Source organism: Taeniopygia guttata, chromosome Z, assembly GCF_048771995.1.
Source record: "Taeniopygia guttata chromosome Z, bTaeGut7.mat, whole genome shotgun sequence".
In the NCBI taxonomy this organism is placed as follows: Eukaryota; Metazoa; Chordata; class Aves; order Passeriformes; family Estrildidae; genus Taeniopygia; species Taeniopygia guttata.
The window spans coordinates 3,451,476-3,473,171 of NC_133063.1; the positions used below are offsets into that span (position 1 = coordinate 3,451,476).

The 21,696-nt window shown below is 54.1% G+C and overlaps 1 protein-coding gene across 2 annotated transcripts in view; it reads right to left on the bottom strand.

The window, feature by feature from the left end:
- Positions 1-881: 881 nt before the first annotated feature.
- Positions 882-21,696, bottom strand: part of MAPK4 (mitogen-activated protein kinase 4) — a 53,639-nt gene continuing 32,824 nt past the window's right edge. For both annotated transcript variants that reach the window (XM_072922260.1, XM_041711193.2), the window contains exons 3-6: positions 13,483-13,627; positions 7,282-7,443; positions 4,330-4,531; positions 882-2,840 (exon numbers count right to left, since the gene is read on the bottom strand). In XM_072922260.1, the coding sequence (XP_072778361.1) occupies positions 2,174-2,840; positions 4,330-4,531; positions 7,282-7,443; positions 13,483-13,627 (1,176 nt within the window). In that variant the 3' untranslated portion in view covers positions 882-2,173. The remainder of the gene's footprint in view (positions 2,841-4,329; positions 4,532-7,281; positions 7,444-13,482; positions 13,628-21,696) is intronic.

A 21,696-nucleotide genomic window follows, 5' to 3' on the forward strand; every position in this document is an offset into this window, starting at 1 on the left:
TCTGCAGGACTGTGGTCATCAGGACTGTGGTCATCAGGACTGTGGTCAGCAGGACCATGGTCAGCAGGATCACGGTCAGCAGGACTGTGGACCGTGGGATCACGGTCAGCAGGACTGTGGTCAGTGGAATCACGGTCAGCAGGACCATGGTCAGCAGGATCACGGTCAGCAGGACTGTGGGCAGTGGTCAGTGGTCAGTGGGATCATGGTCAGCAGGACTGTGGGCAGCAGGACTGTGGGCAGCAGGACTGTGGTCAGCAGGACCATGGTCAGCAGGACCGTGGACAGCAGGATCACGGTCTTCAGGACCATGGACAGCCAGCCATGGGCTGCCAGGGCCGGTTGTATCAGCTCCAGAGCGGGGGCAGCTGCTCCTGCCCTTGAAATGTCCCTCACCACCAGCGAAAGTGCCGAGCTTTAGTTGAGGTATATCAATCATCTGCAACACCCCAGAAACCAAACCTCTGTCTCTGTCCTGTTTCCCCTTCCTAAACCGCTCTGGGGGACATGCAAACGCTCACAGCACAGAGCAGAGACAAACGGCTTTGCCTTTTGAGGTTTTCTCTGTCAACTTTGCCTTCCAAATGCCTTCCCCACCCCTGCAGCTGGAATTGCGCCCCATCCCACCCTTGCAGCTGGCTGCCTTCACACCGGTGCTGCAGATGGGCTGGAGCGGTGGCATTTCCATCACCTCGACGTGAGATCTTCACACAGGAACATGTCAAGGCCTGCCACAGCTAACCCTGGTCCCAGCGAGAAACCAGTAATACAGCAAACACTGCTGCTGGTTATCGGAGCCTCACACGTGTTTCTTCACCTCTCAGAGCGCTCAGCGGATTGCTTGTTAAATGGTAGAAATAATTCACACAGGAGTAGTTAAATATGGGCCTTGCAGCACTAAATACAGCAGTTTCTCGTGTACAAACGCCAGCTGTGCCGGGCAGCACAGCAGCAGCACGGTGAGGAAAGCAGAGGCTGTCTTGTATGGCACTGTTTACAGATCTCCCATTTAAAAAGCTGCCGAGTTGGGTTAAATATAAGTATAGAATATTTCTTCCCTATACAAACTCTTGTTAGCTGATTCATTCGTTATTAAGGTGCTCAGAAGTGTGGATGAAAACAGAAGGTACAGTAGATCAGCTGTGACTTCATCTACTTACACACAGTTGCCTGCTGACACCAGCAACTCCCACAGAAGATGGGAAGCTCATGCCACAGGAACTGCTGTTTCTTCACGAGATCTTTGTCAGGAGGAAAGCCTGTAGTGCTTTGACTCCTTTTTCAGCAGCAGAGTGGGTGGGAGCTGAGCCCTGGCTGGGTCCCTGGCAGCGTCGCTCCCGTTCCCAGCTCTCAGCACCTCCCAGCCCTCCCATCCCGCTGGGATTTGCTGGTCTAGCGGCAGCTGTCCGAGCACCAGTGCACTGAAGTGCATCCCGCGGGCCCTCCGAAGCGCTCGGAAAGCTCAGATCCCCGTGCATCCCCCGCCGCACCCCGTGCAACCGAAGGGAAGGTTTTGGTGTGAGAAACCGCTAACCAGCAAAATGCACTTAGCAAAAATTTTGTCTTCTCCTCAGAAAAAAATAAAACAAATCCCCAGCGGCCTGTACTTTGTAGGTCAAATTTCTTCCCCGTTAACGTTCTCAGAGAGTTATTTTTCTGTCTGGTGGCCAAACTCCACCTCTAGTTCCATTCTCTGCTGACTGACGGCTGGCATCACTTTATTCCGTACCTGTACTCGCACAGGCGCCTCGGAGCGGCTCAGAGTCGGCGTTTTGGGAACCTGTCCAACCAGGAGGGTATCTGACCGTACTGAAAATGTTAATTGTGTCCTTGTCATTTCAAGTTGCTATAGAAAAAGAAAGGAAAAGGAGTCTATTTGACGACTGTTTGCAAACCTACCATGTACTGTCGTTCTTCCCCTCGTACATTTAAGTTTCAAACAGGTCCCAGAGATCGCAAGGCAAGATTGTTAAGGCAGTGTAAGAAACTCAGAGTTTCACTCGCACCTCCGGATCCCCTTAGAAGCGCTTCCAAGGCATCACAAGGGGCGTGTGGTTTGTGCTTGCCTTTCCCAGAAAAGGCGTTTGGTAGTGTGGAAAGGGGACGCTCCGTGACACCCGGCAGTGGCCGCACCGCCCTGGAGGAAAAGGGGGTGCAGCGGGGCCCGTGGGGCTCACCACCGCTCCTTCTGGTCCCCGGCGTGCTCCGAGATGCAGGCCCCGTTGATCTCGTTGAGCTTGTTGTCCGGAAGATCCTCGGGCTTTGCGCAAAGCTTCAGCGCCCTGGAGATGAAGACGTCCAGGTCGAAGTCGGGGTCGGTCTCGCTGCTCACCTCCGCGGGCTCCTTGTGCAGGCGGTGAGGAGAGGAGGGCAGGCTGCGCTCCTGCATCTCCGGCAGCGAGCTGGGGCACTCCAGCCCCGCCTGCGTGCTCTTCACCCACTGGGCGATCTCCAGAAACAGGTTGGATGGCTCCTCTTCCAGCGACAGCTCGGCTGCGGGGGCTATGGTCGCCCTTTTCCAGTGGGATAAATCCAGGATTAGCTTGGGCTCTGAGTAGTGGTGGGGCTTACTGTCCCTCCACAGCAACTTGTCCAGGTAGGAGGGCGATCCCACTTTGTAATCGCACGACTTCCCGCAGTCGGCGTCGAACACGCGGTCCATGGACGAGTGGGACAGCTCCAGGAACCGCTCCGAGCTGCTCTGGGAGTATTTCCGCGGGTCCACCTGCGCCTCCTCCGCCGTGGACTCGGAGCCCGCGCGGGGGTCCCGCTGCACCTCGTCCATCTCGTGGTGCTTGTCGTGCCTCCAGTCCAGGTCGGAGGAGAGGCTGATGTGGTACCTGCCAAAGACACGAGACATGAGACACGGGCAGCAGCAGTGCCCGGACCAGCCCGAGACTGCTGCTCGCTGATTTAATGTCTTACTGACAGCACACATAACCCTATTCTGTGTTAAAATGCCCGGGGGTCAGTAATTTTTATTTATCAAGAGCCTGAGATGCAGGAATAAAACGCAACAACCAAACCAAGCGGCCCCTTCCTTCAAATGCCGATCATCTCCCCTCCCTCGGGACTAAAACATGATTAGCACCAATCTTAACACCAATTAACAACCAATCTACCCCTCAGCCCACAGACCACAGCGAGAGCCTTTCCAGAACTGTAAAAGACCTAAAACTGAACCAGAGGATGCAGTCTCCAGCTCTGCCAGGGGTTGGATATTAGGAAAAAGGTTTTTACAGAAAAAGTGATAAAGTTCTGGAGTGGCTGCCCCAGGAGGTGGTGGAGTCACCATCCCTGGGTGTGTTTAACAAAGCCTGGATGTGGCACTGGGTGCCAGGGTTGAGTTGAGGTGTTGAGGCTGGGTTGGACTCGATGATCTTGAAGGTCTCTTCCAACCTGGTGATTCTGTGATTCTGGGAATTCTGTGACCAACGTCACCAAGGCTGGGCATCACCAGCTGGTTCTGATGTCAAGGACTCAGAGCATTCCTGGAGGGTCACCATGCTTGGTGACAGCTCCTCCAGCCAACTCTCGGGCAAAGAGTCTAATGACAGTGAGGGCAAGGAGAGGGTTCCTTTGGGGGATTTTTTCAATGCTGGTGAAATCCAGTGGATCAGGAATGGGAGGAGGTTCATTGCTCTGCAGAGAGGAGCAGTGCTCAGAAACCCCCAGCCAGTTCATCCCCCACAGCCAGAAGGAGCTCTACAGAAAACTGAACCTCGTTAATTCCTATCTGCTAATTTTGTCCTGCCTGGGACTGGCCCAGAGGCTGGGGCAGCCACCTAGGACGTGAGAGACCTCAGCTCAAGGCTTTCAGCTGTTCTAAACTTCCAGTGCGGCTTCAGCAAACCATTTAGACATCAACACAATTTAGGATTTTTTACAAGGCCCCCAGATCTGCGGCCACTGGGGCTTATGCACCTTGAAAAGTGTGAATGTAGCACAGGGCCAAATCAGGGCCAAATCAGGGCCAAATCAGGGCCAAATCACAGGGTCAAAACCTTGTCCACAAGAGGTACGGGAATTATAGTATTTTATAGCCTGTGCTATAGGGACAGAGGGCAGAGGTAAAGGCTGCAGAGCCACTTAAACCACGTGAAGACAACCTAGGCTGTGAATAAAACCAAGAGCAGAAAGGTGCTCCACTTCTGGCCCCTGTGGAACCCAGGATGAGCCTCTGGTGGGTTCGGCGAGGCGCCAGCTGGGGCTGGAATCACAGCGTGGCATAAAGAAGGAAAACAGGCGTCCTTCCTGGGCCTGGAACGCGGCTGCTGGAATCCAGCCACGAGCACTCAGAGACTCTCCAGCCCAGCCCTGGCCCCGTACCTGTCCCAGTTGGACATCTGGCTCTGGTTGGCCTCCATCAGCAGGATGTCGTCGATCTCGTCCTCGATGCGGAACGGGTGCTGGGACACCGGCTCGTCCTCGGGGCAGGAGTACGGGCTCATGTAGGGGTGCTGCAGGCCCATCTCGGCCGTTAATCGATCCATGGGGTTAAATGTCAGTATTTTCTCCAGAAAATCAATCGCTGCGAGGCAGAGACAAACAAGCTCACCCATTCCTCAAAAGCAGTAACTGCTTCCTTGCCACGGCGAGCCTCGCCAGCCCCCTGAACCAGTCCCCCTGCAGTAAGGGATGAGTTCAAAGCCACCCCCAGGTGGACCCAAACTGGGCATTTCTGTCCTTGCTGCGTCCCCCACGGGAGCTGTGGGCTTGCAGGGGAGCAATGCTGCAACTGCAAGAGCACCCCGGCACCTGTGCAGGACAGTGGGCATGCATCACCCCACACTGAGCTGACATCTCACCCCAAAACAGCCTTCGGATCTGGGATTTGGGATCTGGGATCTGACTCCACGCCCTCAGATCCATTAGACAAGCACGTCACCTTTCACACAACTGATTTCACGTCTTAGGTACAATCTAAATGAAGCAGATTGTATTTACTGCAATTTTTAAAAGCCTTTGGAGTGACTGATGCCGCGGAATTATTTCACCCATTAATGGTTGAAGAATTCTGAGCGGCTAAAATAATTTTAGAAAGACTGTGGCTCGTGAACTCTTTCTGTGATGACAGGAAATTTAAGTGCAATTAAACCTAAATGCGGAATGTTTGCTGTGATTGCTTTGATAATTCCTTCTGCTGAGGTTATGTGTAAAGGTAAAATCCTGTCACTGCAGTTGTTGCTTGTTTAGTTGTTCATGGGAAAGTCCCTTTGAGTTCAGGCAACAAAAATAGGAATAATGCCTTTTTTCAGATACAGCTTTGTATTGAAACCTTCAGGAACATCCCCGTTAAAGATGTAATTGTGCGAATGGGACAGTTTCTTTAGGGGCAGGACCTCTCAGCAGAAAGGACAGCCACACGTGCTGCCCCAGAGCTTAAACATTAACCAATTTACGACTGTCTCCCGCGAGATTACCTCATGGCCCGGACTAATTAAGCAGGAAGGAATCAACTGCTCCATAAGGTCACAACAACACATTACAGGCTAAATATTGCGATGCACCGCGGGTCAGCGAGGCAGGAAAATGATGATGAATTGTGTAAGGGGTGCGGGTGACCTTTCCTGCTGCAGCCACGGCAGGGAATAAATCTGCTGCTGCTTGCTGGAGGCTGACACGGCTGCTCTGGGGCTGGGGATATCATGGCACCAGGGCCGGGGATATCATGGCACAAGGGCCGGGGATATTGTGGCACCAGGGCCGGGGATATCATGGCACCAGGGCCAGGGATATCACGGCACCAGGGCCGGGGATATTGTGGCACCAGGGCCGGGGATATTGTGGCACCAGGGCCGGGGATATTGTGGCACCAGGGCCGGGGATATCACGGCACCAGGGCCGGGGATATTGTGGCACCAGGGCCGGGGATATTGCAGCACCAGGGCCGGGGATATTGTGGCACCAGGGCCGGGGATATCGTAGCACCAGGGCCGGGGATATTGTGGCACCAGGGCCGGGGATATCACGGCACCAGGGCCGGGGATATTGTGGCACCAGGGCCGGGGATATTGCAGCACCAGGGCCGGGGATATTGCGGCACCAGGGCCGGGGATATTGTGGCACCAGGGCCGGGGATATCGTGGCACCAGGGCCGGGGATATTGTGGCACCAGGGCCGGGGATATCGCGGCACCAGGGCCGGGGATATCACGGCACCAGGGCCGGGGATATCATGGCAGCAGGGCCAGGGATATCATGGCACCAGGGCCGGGGATATTGCAGCACCAGGGCCGGGGATATTGTGGCACCAGGGCCGGGGATATCATGGCACCAGGGCCGGGGATATTGCAGCACCAGGGCCGGGGATATCATGGCACCAGGGCTGGGGATATCACAGCATCAGGACCGGGGATATCGTGGCACCAGGGCCGGGGATATTGTGGCACCAGGGCCGGGGATATTGTGGCACCAGGGCCGGGGATATTGTGGCACCAGGGCCGGGGATATCATGGCACCAGGGCCAGGGATATCGCGGCATCAGGGCCGGGGATATCACAGCCCCAGGGCCAGGCACGGCACGTCCCAAATGAAGAGCCACACAGCAAATGTGAGCCGAGCCTGGTCCTGACCTCCTCCCAAAAGCAGGTGGCCAGGCCTGGTTTAAGCCTCAGAAGGAGCTCAGGAGAGCACTGCCGGTGTTCCTGTCTGTAACACCTCAGGATCCAGGGTGCTGGTCCAGAAAAGGAAGGAAAAGCCTGTCCCTCGCTGCGCTGCACAACCGTGCTCAGGCCAGCACAGCGAGGAGCAGACGGGGCTTGGAAAGGACCTCTGGGCTAAGCCCTCGCTCACAACTCGGGGGGACACACGGGAAGCCAGGGATGGACCTCCAAAGGGCTTTGGAAGTGTGTTCCACCCTTAGGAGCCAGCTGTGAGCAATATACAGCACCATGAGTGGTGTCCCACAGCAGGGCCCAGGGACAGGCCGCCTGAGAGGGGACAGCAGTGGGGATATTATAAAAAATTTTTTCACTGGAAGAATAATAAAATAACTGGAATTGTCTTCCTAGGGAGGTGGTGGAATCACCATCTCTGGATATGTTTAAAAAAAGACTGGACTTGGCGCTTGGTGCTATAGTCCAGTTGTGGTGTTGGGGCATAAGTTGGACTTGACGATCTTAGAGGTCTCTTCCAACCTCATGATTCTGTGATTCCGTGATGTCTGAGCTACAGCCAGGGATGTGCATCCCTTCTCCAGCCTTTCCCAGGCCTTAGGCCTGAGACAGCTCCTGTGACACTCCAAGGAGAAGCCCCGCCGAGCCAGCGGCCACCACGGTACCTTCACTGTCCACCTCGGGCAGCAGCTTGCGCAGCGGCTTCCGCACCTCCCACGTGCTGTTGATGAACATGGGCATCACCTTCAGCAGCTCCTCCTTGTCCTCCTGGTGGATAACGGGGATGGTCTCCAGAATCAGCTGCATCTGCTCCAGCTCGTGGCCCCCTGCACGGGAAGAAGGGAGCGGGGTGATGTGGGAATCCAGGGCTTCCCTCTGGCTGCCCTGGCAGGTCTGAGACCCTGGCAGGGGTCAGAACCCCCCTGGACAGAGCCCCCAGAGACACTGGCTGTGATCTCTGTCCATGGAAAAGAGTTTTCAATCTTACAGGATGAATTACAAGCTCTGAGTGTTTGATATCAGTAATAATTAAGTGTGGCACGGGTCCAAAAGTAAAATTTTAGGATTCTAGATTAGGGGTTCAGAGGGGACAAGATGGAGGAAATTGGGTGTGCCTTGTCCTTTTTCTCCTTCTTCATGCCCTCCATGTTTCACTGTGGTGTTGGCATTTTTCTGTTGGTTCAGGCTGGGGACACACTGTCCAACGTAGGTGACAGATATTGGCACGTTATTGTAAATCCAGCACAGGTAGTTTGTGGTATTTAATGTTTGTACCATCCCACTGAGGGCAGAGCCCCACACGCTGCCCTGCAGGACAGAGCTGCGGCAGGGCAGCAGAACATGTTAGAGATAAACAGAATAAACAACCTTGAAACCAGCACAGACCAATTATGGCTTCTGCTTTGGCAACGGGGCTGACAGACAGAGACTTTCTACATTTCGGGATCATCAATCCCCACAGATTCCAACTTCAGGCTCTCCTGGATGTCACCAAGAGCTCCGTGGTGGATTTCCAGAGGAGCCCGGCAGGAACACGGAGCCGTGCCATTGAATCCCGGCCTGCCAGGAGGGCTGGCTGGAAATGCTGTGTCCTCAGAGGCTGTGCAGGAACCCAGCACGTCCCTCTGGCTGCCCTGGATGTCCCCAGACCCTGCCAGGGGCTTGGAGACCTTGGCACAAAGTCACAAACACCTGTGGCTTCCATTTTAGCCCGTGGGAAAAGCTGCCAACTCTGTGTGAGGAATTACAGCCACAAGGGTTTGAGTGGTGTGGTGGTTGAATTAACACAGGGTGAAAAAACAGAATTTTGGGGGTTTAAGGGGACAAGTTGGAGGGATTTGAGCGTGTTCTAGCTTTCTTCTCCTTCTCCTCCTCCTCCTCCTCCTCCTCCTCCTCCTCCTCCTCCTCCTCCTCCTCCTCCTCCTCCTCCTTCTCCTCCTCCTTCTCCTTCTCCTTCTCCTTCTCCTTCTCCTTCTCCTTCTCCTTCTCCTTCTCCTTCTCCTTCTCCTTCTCCTTCTCCTTCTCCTTCTCCTTCTCCTTCTCCTTCTCCTTCTCCTTCTCCTTCTCCTTCTCCTTCTCCTTCTCCTTCTCCTTCTCCTTCTCCTTCTCCTTCTCCTTCTCCTTCTCCTTCTCCTTCTCCTTCTCCTCCTCCTCCTCCTCTTCCTCCTCCTCCTCCTCCTCCTCCTCCTTGCCCTCCATGTCTTGCTGTGCTGGTGACACTTTTCTGTTGGTTTAAGGACAGACACGCTGTCCAGCATAAATGACAGATATTGGCACGTTATTGTAAACACATCACAGGTAGTTTTTGGTATAAAATGTAAATGCCACCTGAGACAGGGAACAGAATGTCATGGCCGAGCTGCCGAACAGAGCTCAGCAGGTCAGAGAAAGAATGTTATAGGAACAATAAACAACTTTGAAAACCTGACCCTACCCGTTTCAAACACCTTTGGCTGCACAGGCTAAGAAACAAAGACTTTTACAATCTTAAGGGCATCCCCAACACCCAGACCCCGAAAAGGCAGGACCAGCCTGCCTGGGGCAGCCAAAACGATGACGGGAGTTTTTTTGGGCTACCAAGCCCCTGCTGTCCCAGTCCTGCATTCCAGGCTGCTCCAATGGTGGGCAGGACACGTCTGATCCTGACAAGGAGAGCTGAGCACTTCTGATCAGCCAGCAGGGAGGTGGGAGAGGCCACAGGAGATGGGGATCTCAGGCCTGAGGCAGCCCTGCTCCTGTGGCAGTCCTGGCGTTTGCAGGGGCTCCCCTCCACAGCCCAGAGCTCCCCGTGTTTTGGAAATGCAGGTGAACCCGCGGGAAGAAATTATGATGTCCACTCGAGTCCAGAAGGCTGAATGATTTTGTTATTTTTACTATGCTATAATACATTAATATACTATTTAAGGGAGATACTTAAACTACAAACTTAATTTTTCTAACTACCAAATCTAACTCTTCACAACTCCTGACCCTCTCTGAGAGTCCAGCCCCAGTGGGTTGGATTGGCCATCAGGCTCAAACAATCCTCACTAGAATCCAACTGGTCACCCCAGGGAAACAATTCTCCAAACACATTCCACATGGGAAAAACAAGGAGCAGATATAAAAATTTTCTCTTTCTTTCCTCTGTGCTCCTCTACAAAAAATCCCAAGAGAGAGAAGGATGTGCCTGCCACACCTGTGGGTCAGCATGAGTTTTCCAGACTCACAGAGCCACAGGAAAGGCAAAGAGGACAAAAGGAGGGACGCCCTTCCCATATCACTCCTGTGCAGATTAATTCCCTTTCTTACAGAAGAGCTAATTTTAGGTCACTCAGAGATTCACAGCGTGACTCCAGGGGAGTCACGAAACGAACACCTTGTTAGCCAGGCTAATTCCCAAGCTGTGATCAAAATTACGGGGTGATAAAAGTCACAAAGCCTTGGTGGCTTTTCTCTCGGTGCAGCCCCAGCACCGAGATCCTGTCAGCCAAAAGACACCGTGTTTAGTCACACAAAGAAGCTGCTAATGCAGCGCTGGAAGCCTTGAATTATGGCTCTCCATTCTCTTCCATTATCCTGTATTTATGGAATTCCCAGGGACCTTTCTCTGAAGGTATTAACTCCTGAAAAGGAAAACAGAACCACAGGCAGAATAAATGCAGCAGGCTGTTGTTGCCCAGGGGGAGAACGAGGAGCTCTGCACCACGTCTTGGAAAAGAGAACCTTCTCCAGGCTTGCAGCCAAGTCCCAGGGAAGCACCCAAGCCTGGGAGTAAGCCCTGATCCCATGGGAAAAGCCCCTGTGCCATCTCCAGCTCTTGTTCACAGGCACAGCCCCACTGGTGAACCCCATGGAGATGTGCAAAACAGATGTCTTTTCCTTTTTCCTCCTCTTTTCTCCTTTTTCCTCCATTCACTGCTGCTTCCACTGCTGCATCTTTTGGTGGAAAAGAGAGGAGGAAGCTGTAGCTGCTCAGTTATGGACGTTCTTCCCTGTTTTCCATGGGGAAACTCTCCCAAGGCCTGAAAGGGATGCTCCAGGTGCTGAGGAGGTGCTGCACTCGGTGAGCCTTGGGGCAGCCAGGTTTGCTGTGGCTTCCCAGGGCTCTGCTGAGTCCAAAGAACCCAGGGAAGGGCCTCTGGAAGGGGCTGGGGTCCCTTTCTGCTGCACCTCCAATAACTCATGTGGGCAGATGGAAAGAGTGAGTGGCATCGACTCCAAATAACCAATCACCTTCATTTACCTGCCTGGCTTAAGAGACTACTGAGTTAATTATATTGATTTATGCTCAGCACTCAATTTAAACTGCGCTGCTGACGCACTCGCAAGAAACCATTTACCCAGGGCAAGGTGCTGCTGCAGGCTGGAGGATTTCTCTGAGCTACACTGCTGTTACTCCCCACGAGGAGCTGGCTGGCCACCCAGGGCTCTGAGAGACCTTCATCCCGCAGGGATGGAGGCTGCACCTCTGAGAAATTCATCCTGCAGCTCTGTGAAACACTTATCCTGCAGTGTGGGAATCCAGGGCTTCCCTCTGGCTGCCCTGGGACCCTGGCAGGGGTCAGAACCCCCCTGGACAGAGCCCCCAGAGACACTGTCTGTGATCTCTGTCCATGGAAAAGAGTTTTCAATCTTACAGCATGAATTACCAGCTCTGAGTGTTTGATATCAGTAATAATTAAGTGTGGCACAGGTGCAAAAGTAAAATTTTAGGTTTCTAGATAAGGGGTCCAAAGGTGACAAGATGGAGGAAATTGGGTGTGTCTTGTCCTTTTCCTCCTTCTTCATGCCCTCCATGTTTCACTGTGGTGTTGGCATTTTTCTGTTGGTTCAGGCTGGGGACACACTGTTCAACATAGGTGACAGATATTGGCACGTTATTGTAAATCCAGCACAGGTAGTTTGTGGTATTTAATGTTTGTACCATCCCACTGAGGGCAGAGCCCCACACGCTGCCCTGCAGGACAGAGCTGCGGCAGGGCAGCAGAACATGTTAGAGATAAACAGAATAAACAACCTTGAAACAGCACAGATGAATTATGGCTTCTGCTTTGGCAGCGGGGCTGACAGACAGAGACTTTTACAATCTGGGAATCACCAATACCCACAGATTCCGACACTGCAGCTCTGAGAAACTCTAATCCTGCAGGGAGGGAGGCTATAGCTATGTGAAACTCTGATTCTGCAGCTCAGTGAAAGTCTCATCCTGCCTGCAGGAAGGCTGCAGCCGGCTGGGGGTGAGCAAAGACTGAATTCTCCCGAGCAAGGAGGAGAAGCGCAACAGCAAAGGCGAATTTTTGTTGCTGTGAAGGTGTTTGTGAGTTTTAGCTGCTCTGATGGGCTGGGCTTTACTCTCCTCCTCTCTGGACACCACGGGCATCCTTCCTGTCCCCAGGCTCCTACACTGGCCCTGCTCTACCTGCTGGCACAGGAGGGGGCCAGGAAAAAGTGCCAGGGCTCAGAACTTCCCATGGCATTGACAGATTTTCAAAGCCACCCAAAAGGAGTTGGTATTTGGAGCTTGGTTTTGATCCCTGCCCTTTAACCAAGCATCCTGCCAGCACCTGGGGATTATTAAGTGATTTCACAGGGATGGAAGGCAGAGAACAAGGGATGCTCGCAGCGTGTGATGGGCTGAGCCCAGCCTGTGGCGTGCCAAACCCCACCTCTGATCACCAAATCACCTCAAATCACCTCTGCTCTGCCCCTGCTCTCAGGAACCGGCCCGGGGGGGTTCCTGCTCTGGGGCAGCTCACGCAGGCAGAGGACAGATCAATCCCAACCCAGGACTACTTCTGCCTCTGCCTTACCTTGAAATGAGCTTAAAGCACCGCTTTGGGTACCTCAGTGCTGTCAGCCAACAGTACTCGTCCCGTGGGATCCACAAAGAGCAAAAAGAAACCCAAGCCGGGGCTGAGAGAGGGGTCAGGCAGAGTGTGAAAAGCCAGAAATGCTCGGGAGCTCAGAAACAGCTCCTGTTCTGCTGTTTGGTGTGAGGAATAAGCACAGGGGAACAGAGACTGACCCTAACCCTGCCCCTAGAACATATCCCAGGGAAACACCAGGAGCAGACAGCCTAAACGCAGTTTTCAAAGCTGAAACCCCTGAGCTGGAAAGTTTTGGTGAAATTGAGGGAAAAAAGAAGGAAGGAAAGGGAGGCTCTTTTAATGATCTCTTCATAATGGTACTGACTGCTTATTTTTAAGCTTTAATAAAAGAAATATGGAAGCTGCGGGCAGGAGTGGGGAGGCAGCAGCAGAGCAGCTGCAGCGAAGACTGCGGAGCTCAGTGGTGCGCTGAGATATCTGTGAAGGAAACCTCCTCCATTATAAACGGGTCTGGTTATTTATTTACACAGCTCTGCAAACAGCTGCTCACAAAAGGCGTTAAGCCTTGTCGTCCAGACATGGAGGACAGCACGGAGGACAGGCAGAGGGCAGCTGCTGCATCCCTCAGCGGTGGCTCCGTGTCCCAGCCTGGGAAACACAGCTTTGCTCCCCACACAGTGTTCCTGGGACTCTACTAAATACATATTTTCTACTCAATAACGTCAGAGCTGAGCTTGGAATGCTGCATTGGTAACTCCTTGCTGTGTTTTTGTTGTCTTCTTTTCTTTCACTTCACTTTTACAGCTGCAATCCATGCTCACAGGTAAATACTAAGAGTTGCATGTCATTCAAATGTCTTCCCATAAAGAAAATAAACAGCTCAGAGACATCAATCACGATCCAAATCCATGGCATAGAATACAAACCTCTGGAACAGAGCAACAGCACCTCCTCTCCTCACACAGGGGAATTCCCTCTGCCGGGCTAGGAAGCCTCAAAATTGGGTATCAAGGAAGGAGGAAGGGAAAAGTGAACCAGCGGGAGACAGAAACTTACCAGCAAAGAGCATCCTCCCGGTCAGCATCTCGGCCAGGATGCAGCCCGCTGCCCACATGTCGATGGCTTTGGTGTAGTTGTTGGGCGACAGGAGGAGGCGGGGGGAGCGGTACCACTTGGTCACCAAGCCTTCGGAGAGGTACCCCTGAAACGGCAGAGAGGGATCAGGAGGGGAAAAGGCAGCAGAGCTCCTCCATCCTGAGCACAGAGGGATCAGGAGGGGAAAAGGCAGGAGAGAGCTCCTGTACCCTGAGCACAGAGGGATCAGGAGGGGGAAAAGGCAGCAGAGAGGGATCAGGAGGGGGAAAAGGCAGCAGAGCTCCTCCACCCTGAGCACAGAGGGATCAGGAGGGGGAAAAGCAGCAGAGCTCTTCTGCCCTGAGCACAGAGGGATCAGGAGGGGGAAAAGCAGGAGAGAGCTCCTCTGCCCTGAGCAGAGAGGGATCAGGAGGGGGAAAAGGAAGGAGAGAGGTCCTCCACCCTGAGCACAGAGGGATCAGGAGGGGGAAAAGCAGCAGAGCTCCTGTACCCTGAGCACAGAGGGATCAGGAGGGGGAAAAGGCAGGAAAGAGCTCCTTTACCCTGAGCACAGAGGGATCAGGAGGGGGAATGGACAGCAGAGCTCCTCCATCCTGAGCAGAGAGGGCTCAGGAGGGGGAAAAGGAAGGAGAGAGGTCCTCCACCCTGAGCACAGAGGGATCAGGAGGGGAAAAGGCAGCAGAGCTCCTCCATCCTGAGCACAGAGGGATCAGGAAGGGGAAAAGCAGCAGAGCTCCTCCACCCTGAGCACAGAGGGATCAGGAGGGGAAAAGGCAGGAGAGAGCTCCTGTACTCTGAGCAGAGAGGGATCAGGAGGGGGAAAAGCAGCAGAGCTCCTCTGCCCTGAGCACAGAGGGATCAGGACAGGAAAAGGCAGCAGAGCTCCTCTGCCCTGAGCAGAGAAGGATCGGGACAGGAATGGGCAGGTGAGGATGTTTGGGGCAGCTCCTCACCCCCAGATGCTGTGGGGCAGGTCCTCACCCCCAGAATTTGAGGGGCAGCTCCTCACCCCCAGATGTTTGGGGCAGCTCCTCACCCCACTGTGCTGGCAGTGAGGATGCTGTGGGGCAGCTCCTCACCCCCAGATGTTTGGGACAGCTCCTCACCCCCAGATGCTGTGGGGCAGCTCCTCACCCCCAGATGTTTGGGGCAGCTCCTCACCTCACTGTGCTGGCAGTGAGGATGCTGTGGGGCAGCCCCTCACCCCCTGATGCTGTGGGGCAGCTCCTCACCCCACTGTGCTGGCAGTGAGGATGTTGTGGGGCAGCTCCTTACCCCACTGAGCTGGCCGTGAGGATGCTGTGGGGCAGCTCCTGACCCCCAGATGTTGTGGGGCAGCTCCTCACCCCACTGTGCTGGCAGTGAGGATGTTTGGGGCAGCTCCTCACCCCCAGATGTTTGGGGCAGCTCCTGACCCCCAGATGCTGTGGGGCAGCTCCTCACCCCACCGTGCTGGCAGTGAGGATGCTGTGGGGCAGCTCCTCACCCCACTGAGCTGGCAGTGAGGATGTTGTGGGGCAGCTCCTGACCCCCAGATGTTGTGGGGCAGCTCCTCACCCCACTGTGCTGGCAGTGAGGATGCTGTGGGGCAGCTCCTCACCCCCAGATGTTTGGGGCAGCTCCTGACCCCCAGATGCTGTGGGGCAGCTCCTCACCCCCAGATGTTTGGGGAGCTCCTCACCCCACTGTGCTGGCAGTGAGGATGCTGTGGGGCAGCTCCTCACCCCACTGTGCTGGCAGTGAGGATGCTGTGGGGCAGCTCCTGACCCCCAGATGCTGTGGGGCAGCTCCTCACCCCACCGTGCTGGCAGTGAGGATGTTTGGGGCAGCTCCTCACCCCCAGATGTTTGGGGCAGCTCCTCACCCCACCGTGCTGGCAGTGAGGATGCTGTGGGGCAGCTCCTCACCCCCAGATGCTGTGGGGCAGCTCCTCACCCCCAGATGTTGTGGGGCAGCTCCTCACCCCACTGTGCTGGCAGTGAGGATGCTGTGGGGCAGCTCCTCACCCCCAGATGCTGTGGGGCAGCTCCTGACCCCCAGATGCTGTGGGGCAGCTCCTCACCCCACTGTGCTGTCAGTGAGGATGTTTGGGGCAGCTCCTCACCCCCAGATGTTGTGGGGCAGCTCCTCACCCCAGCCCCACTGTGCTGGCAGTGAGGATGTTTGGGGCAGCTCCTCACCCCCAGATGCTGTGGGGCAGCTCCTCACCCCACTGTGCTGGCAGTGAGGATGTTTGGGGCAGCTCCTCACCCCCAGATGTTGAGGGGCAGCTCCTCACCCCACTGTGCTGGCAGTGAGGATGTTTGGGGCAGCTCCTCACCCCCAGATGCTGTGGGGCAGCTCCTCACCCCCAGATGTTGTGGGGCAGCTCCTCACCCCACTGTGCTGGCAGTGAGGATGCTGTGGGGCAGCTCCTCACCCCCAGATGTTGTGGGGCAGCTCCTCACCCCACTGTGCTGGCAGTGAGGATGTTTGGGGCAGCTCCTGACCCCCAGATGTTGTGGGGCAGCTCCTCATCCCACTGTGCTGGCAGTGAGGATGTTTGGGGCAGCTCCTGACCCCCAGATGTTGTGGGGCAGCTCCTCATCCCACTGTGCTGGCAGTGAGGATGGTGTTTGGGATACCTGACCTGCTTCCCCAGGAGAAGCTCTCAGCAGCATCCGTGGGATGAAGGCCATCCCCTCTCTGCTCCTGAGCCCACCTGGATTTGTCACCAGAGCCAAGTGCTCCCAGCCCTGCTGGAGCCAGGGGACGTGTCCCAGCAGCCTGGGAATAACCCAGGGACCCCTCACTGCCACCCTGGGGTTGGGCATGGGTGGTTATTGCATCGGGGTAACACTGGAATATTCATAATCAGCCCTTTCTATATCAAATATAACACATTAACAGAAGGAGGTAGATTGAAATGCGGCAGGAGCAGCAAAATAAAATTAAATTATAAAGCTGGATTGCATTTAAATGCCACAAAGTGTTTGGAGAATGTAAAAACGCAATGACGGCATGAACACAGTTCACGTAAAAGCTTATTTGAAAACTCCATCCCTGCTGAGTTAGTTCCACAGGCTGTTTCCAGCTGCACTACACCTGGAGTTGTGCTGCAGGGCATTTCCTGGGATGCTGTAGGATGCATCTCTCCACCTAAACACCACAAACACCACGAGGCTGATCACACTCCTCTTCCCCCAGTGCAGGTTTTTGTGCCAATTCCCAAATGTGCGAGTCATCAAGCTTTTAATCATAAAGGGCTTGCTTTGAAAAGAACGTTTTAATTTTGGCCTTCTCATGATAAGTTGTAATGGAGACTGATTAGCTAAGAAGTTTCCTTTAATGGTGTTATATTTTTGCAAATGCTGCTCAGTCAGAACCAGCACAGAAGCCCCCAGGCGTTACCCGATCAAACCACCACTTCTCAGCTGCTGCAGTTACTCCCAACAACGGAGACACTGGAATTTATTGGAGAACCCCAGGAAAATAAATCTGAGGGTAGTAATCCAGGGCAATTCTTGGCTGGAGCCATTTATTCCCTCTCCCAGGGAAGGAGAGCCACGTCCTTACGGATTTAACACTGCTCCCCACCATGGAGGATCCCACCCCATGGACTCCACCATGGAGGATCCCACCCCATGGACCCCACCATGGAGGATCCCACCCCATGGACCTCACCATGGAGGATCCCACCCCATGGACCTCACCATGGAGGATCCAACCTTGTGGACCCCACCATGGAGGATCCCACCATGGAGGACCCCACCATGGAGGATCCAACCTCATGGACCCCACCATGGAGGATCCCACCTCATGGACCCCACCATGGAGGATCCCACCCCATGGACCCCACCATGGAGGATCCCACCTCGTGGACCCCACCATGGAGGACCCCACCATGGAGGATCCCACCCCATGGACCCCACCATGGAGGATCCCACCCCATGGACCCCACCATGGAGGATCCCACCTCATGGACCCCACCACTGCCTCCCAGGGCATCCGACACTGGGCTCTGCGTTATCCCTGCCCTTCCTCATGGGAGAATACCGGGCAGAGTGATTTGAGCTCTGAAAATTGAGACTTTTCTGACCTGGCTTGAGGTCCTCCCGTGGGCAGCGCAGCATCCCAGCCTCGAGCGGCTGACACAGCCCCGACACCTTCCCCCCACTAACAACGTGGGCTAGATCCCTATTTTTAGGGAACACCCGAGCTCCCGTCCTGCTGCCTGCAGGAATTAGAATTAGCTGTAGTCCTGTGGACTAACAGGTTCTAGGGAGAAATGCCACCACAGCTTTGGGAGAAATGCCACTGCAGTTTTGGGAGAAATGCCGCTGCAGCTTTGGGAGAAATGCCACTGCAGCTTTGGGAGAAATGCCACTGCAGCTTTGGGAGAAATGCCACTGCAGCTTTGGGAGAAATGCCACCGCAGCTTTGGGAGAAATGCCACTGCAGTTTTGGGAGAAATGCCACTGCAGTTTTGGGAGAAATGCCACTGCAGTTTTGGGAGAAATGCCACTGCAGCATTGGGAGAAATGCTGCTGCAGCTTTCGGAGAAATGCAACCACACCTTTGGGAGAAATGCCACTGCAGCTTTGGGAGAAATGCCACTGCGGAGAAATGCCACTGCAGCTTTGGGAGAAATGCCACTGCGGAGAAATGCCACCACATCTTTGGGAGAAATGCCACCACAGCTTTGGGATAAATGCCACCGCAGTTTTGGGAGAAATGCCACTGCAGTTTTGGGAGAAATGCCACCGCAGTTTTGGGAGAAATGCCACCACACCTTTGGGAGAAATGCCACCACACCTTTGGGAGAAATGCCACCGCAGCTTTGGGAGAAATGCCACTGCAGTTTTGGGAGAAATGCCACCACAGATTTGGGAGAAATGCCACTGCATCTTTGGCAGAAATGCCACCGCATCTTTGGGAGAAATGCAATCACAGCTTTGGGAGAAATGCAATCGCAGCTTTGGGAGAAATGCCACCGCAGTTTTGGGAGAATTGCCACTGCAGTTTTGGGAGAAATGCCACTGCAGTTTTGGGAGAAATGCCACTGCAGCTTTGGGAGAAATGCCACTGCAGTTTTGGAAGAAATGCCATCACACCTTTGGGAGAAATGTCGCTGCAGCTTTGGGAGAAATGCCACCACACCTCTGGGAGAAATGCCACTGCAGCTTTGGGAGAAATGCCACTGCAGCTTTGGGAGAAATGCCGCTGCAGCTTTGGGAGAAATGCCACCACACCTCTGGGAGAAATGCCACTGCAGCTTTGGGAGAAATGCCACCACAGCTTTGGGAGAAATGCCACCGCAGCTTTGGGAGAAATGCCACTGCAGCTTTGGAGAAATGCAATCACAGCTTTGGCAGAAATGCTACTGCAGCTTTGGGAGAAATGCCACTGCAGTTTTGGGAGAAATGCCACTGCAGTTTTGGGAGAAATGCCATCACACCTTTGGGAGGAATGCCACCACACCTTTGGGAGAAATGCCACTGCAGCTTTGGGAGAAATGCCACTGCAGCTTTGGGAGAAATGCAACCACACCTTTGGGAGAAATGCCACCGCAGCTTTGGGAGAAATGCCACCACAGCTTTGGGAGAAATGCCACCGCAGCTTCAGGAGAAATGCCACCACACCTTTGGGATCCAGGATCATGAGCTCAGTGCCACAGGACCAGGACCCACCTGCACCTGGGCTGGGCACGGACTCAGCCCCGACCTGTGGTGCCAGGCTGGGCAGTCCCAGCACTTCTGGCCATCAGCTCAGCGAGGCAGGGCTCCAGCACAAGGATTTCACCGTTCACGTAGATTCAACCAGACAGCAAGACCGAGAGCCGAAGCATATTAATTAGTTCTAATTAAGATGGAACATAACCTCTTTGTGACAATATTCTGTGGATTCAGCACAGCTCTTTCTGCACTGAAGAGTCTCTTTATAAAAAACAACATAATGGAGTTAATTGAAAAATGGAAGTAGTTTCAAGTCTAAGCCCTTCCATGCTACATATATTTTTTTTCCCTGGCAATTTCCTAGTATCCTTTTCCTGCTTCTCCTCTTGTCCTCCTGCGTGTGTGGCAGCATCTCAGGCAATCTATAAAGGTGATGAATTCACTACAGGTAGGATAAGCATCAAACAGCACAGCGAGGGAACTGGAAAGCAAAGAGAAATGGATGCTTTTTCAAATTCCTTACACAACACGTATTTTGCGTTTTGCTTGTAAACACCAGAAGGAGAAACAACTCAGGGCAGGCAGTGCTGCATCTCGGTGTCACCCTGGTGACAGCACAATGAACCTGCCTTCCATGGGTCCTGGCACACCAGGGCAGCACACGTGGAGCACAGAGCTGCTGGTTCTCCAAAACCACCACTGTCCAACCCCAGGGCTCCTCCCTGGAGCCGGAGTGATCCTCCTCCAGGGGCCACGGAGCGCAGGATCCCACCTACCGCAAACCCAGCAGCCCCACGCCGCATCCCAAGGCTTCTCCCAGGCGTGTTCCGCACCAGAACCCACCTTCCTGCAGCCAAAAAGCTGCAGGGGTACAGACCAGGTGCCCTCGAGCTGGAGATCCGTCAGGATCCAAGCACAGCCCGAGCATCCGTGCCTCCAGCCACACACACGGTTGGGATTTCTGCTGCTGCACCCGTGGGAGCCGGATCAGCTCCTGGTGCACATGGAGGGGCTCAAAATAGCAGCAAGCCCAAGCTTTTGGAATAATCCTGGAGCAGCAGCAGGCTTGTGCCTCTTCACAGCAGGGATTTTAACCTCATTTATAAAATGCAGGTCGGGCAGTTCTGGGAGACGCCGGGTTTGCGGGAAGGCTGTTCCACAGGAGACAGCAGAACGGCGGCCGTGTGTGGCCCCAGCAAGGAGACAGGCTCACATCTGGGAGAATTTTGGGAGGGCAGAGGGCGTTCATTTCAGCAGCACGCACAATTACAGGCTGGAGGACAGAGCAGGAGAACAAACGAGCTGTGGTCACCGTGACAAACGAGGGGAGGTCAGAACTGGCTGGACACGGAGGGTGGTCCTGTCCACAAGAGCACACAGCCCCTCAACTCCTCCAAAGTCCTCCTCGCCACCACCCAGCTGGGAATTCTCTTATTTCACTGGATGGACTGGAAGTGGTTATGCTTGCGCTGAAGTACAAAACACTCGTTGAGTACAAAACTAAAGGAGGACTTCAAAGCATCGGAGATGGTCTGTGAAGTATTTACGGCAATAACTGCCCCTAAAAGGGCTGGCACACCTCCGTGGGGTGGGATTTCCATGGATGATGGATGATGGATGATGGATGGATGATGGATGGATGGATGGATGATGGATGATGGATGATGGACGATGGATGGATGATGGATGGATGATGGATGGATGGATGGATGGATGGATGGATGGATGGATGGATGGATGGATGGATGGATGATGGATGGATGGATGGATGGATGGATGGATGGATGGATGGATGGATGTCTTGTCACATAAACAAGACATCTTGCCAGGCCAGGATGGTATGTGTTTTCCAAGCTGTGTTTGAAATCCTGCTCACAATCCAGCGTGGTTCACATCTGCCGTTTTAACACTCACCAGGAAGGTTTGGGATTTGAGCAACATCAGGTCAGAAGAGATGTGACCTTTGAGACAAATAACGCCACAACCTGCAATCCTTTGTGTTAGCAGTGCCCAGCCATTAGTGAAAGCATACTCCAGACACAAAACATGCTAAGAGAAAAAAAATCCACGCGCTTAATACACCCTTCCTCGCCTCAGAGGCTCTCAGAAGATTGTTCTGCCTGCCCAAAATGTAGAGACAGCAGCCAACACTTTATATGGAGATTGGAGCTATGCACCAAAGCAATACAGGATTTGAAAAATATAAAAGCTAAAACTCTAAGGAATCAGGGGGGCCCTGGGGTGGAGGTCCCACAGACTCAGACTCGGGATGCTCCACTGCTCTGCCTCCTGCCAGAGCACGGAGCTCATCAATCTGAGCGAGCTGTGCAGGGGAGCAGAGCTTGAAAGGGAAACAGGGAAAGGAATTGATTCCCCTGAGCCATCTCCAATGCGCTGGACATCAAAGGCAGGGCTACATCCCATCAAACCCAGCCCTGGCAAACCCAGCCCTGGCAAACCCAGCTGTGGCAAACCCAGCCCTGGAAAACCCAGCCCTGGAACACCCAGCCGTGGCAAACCC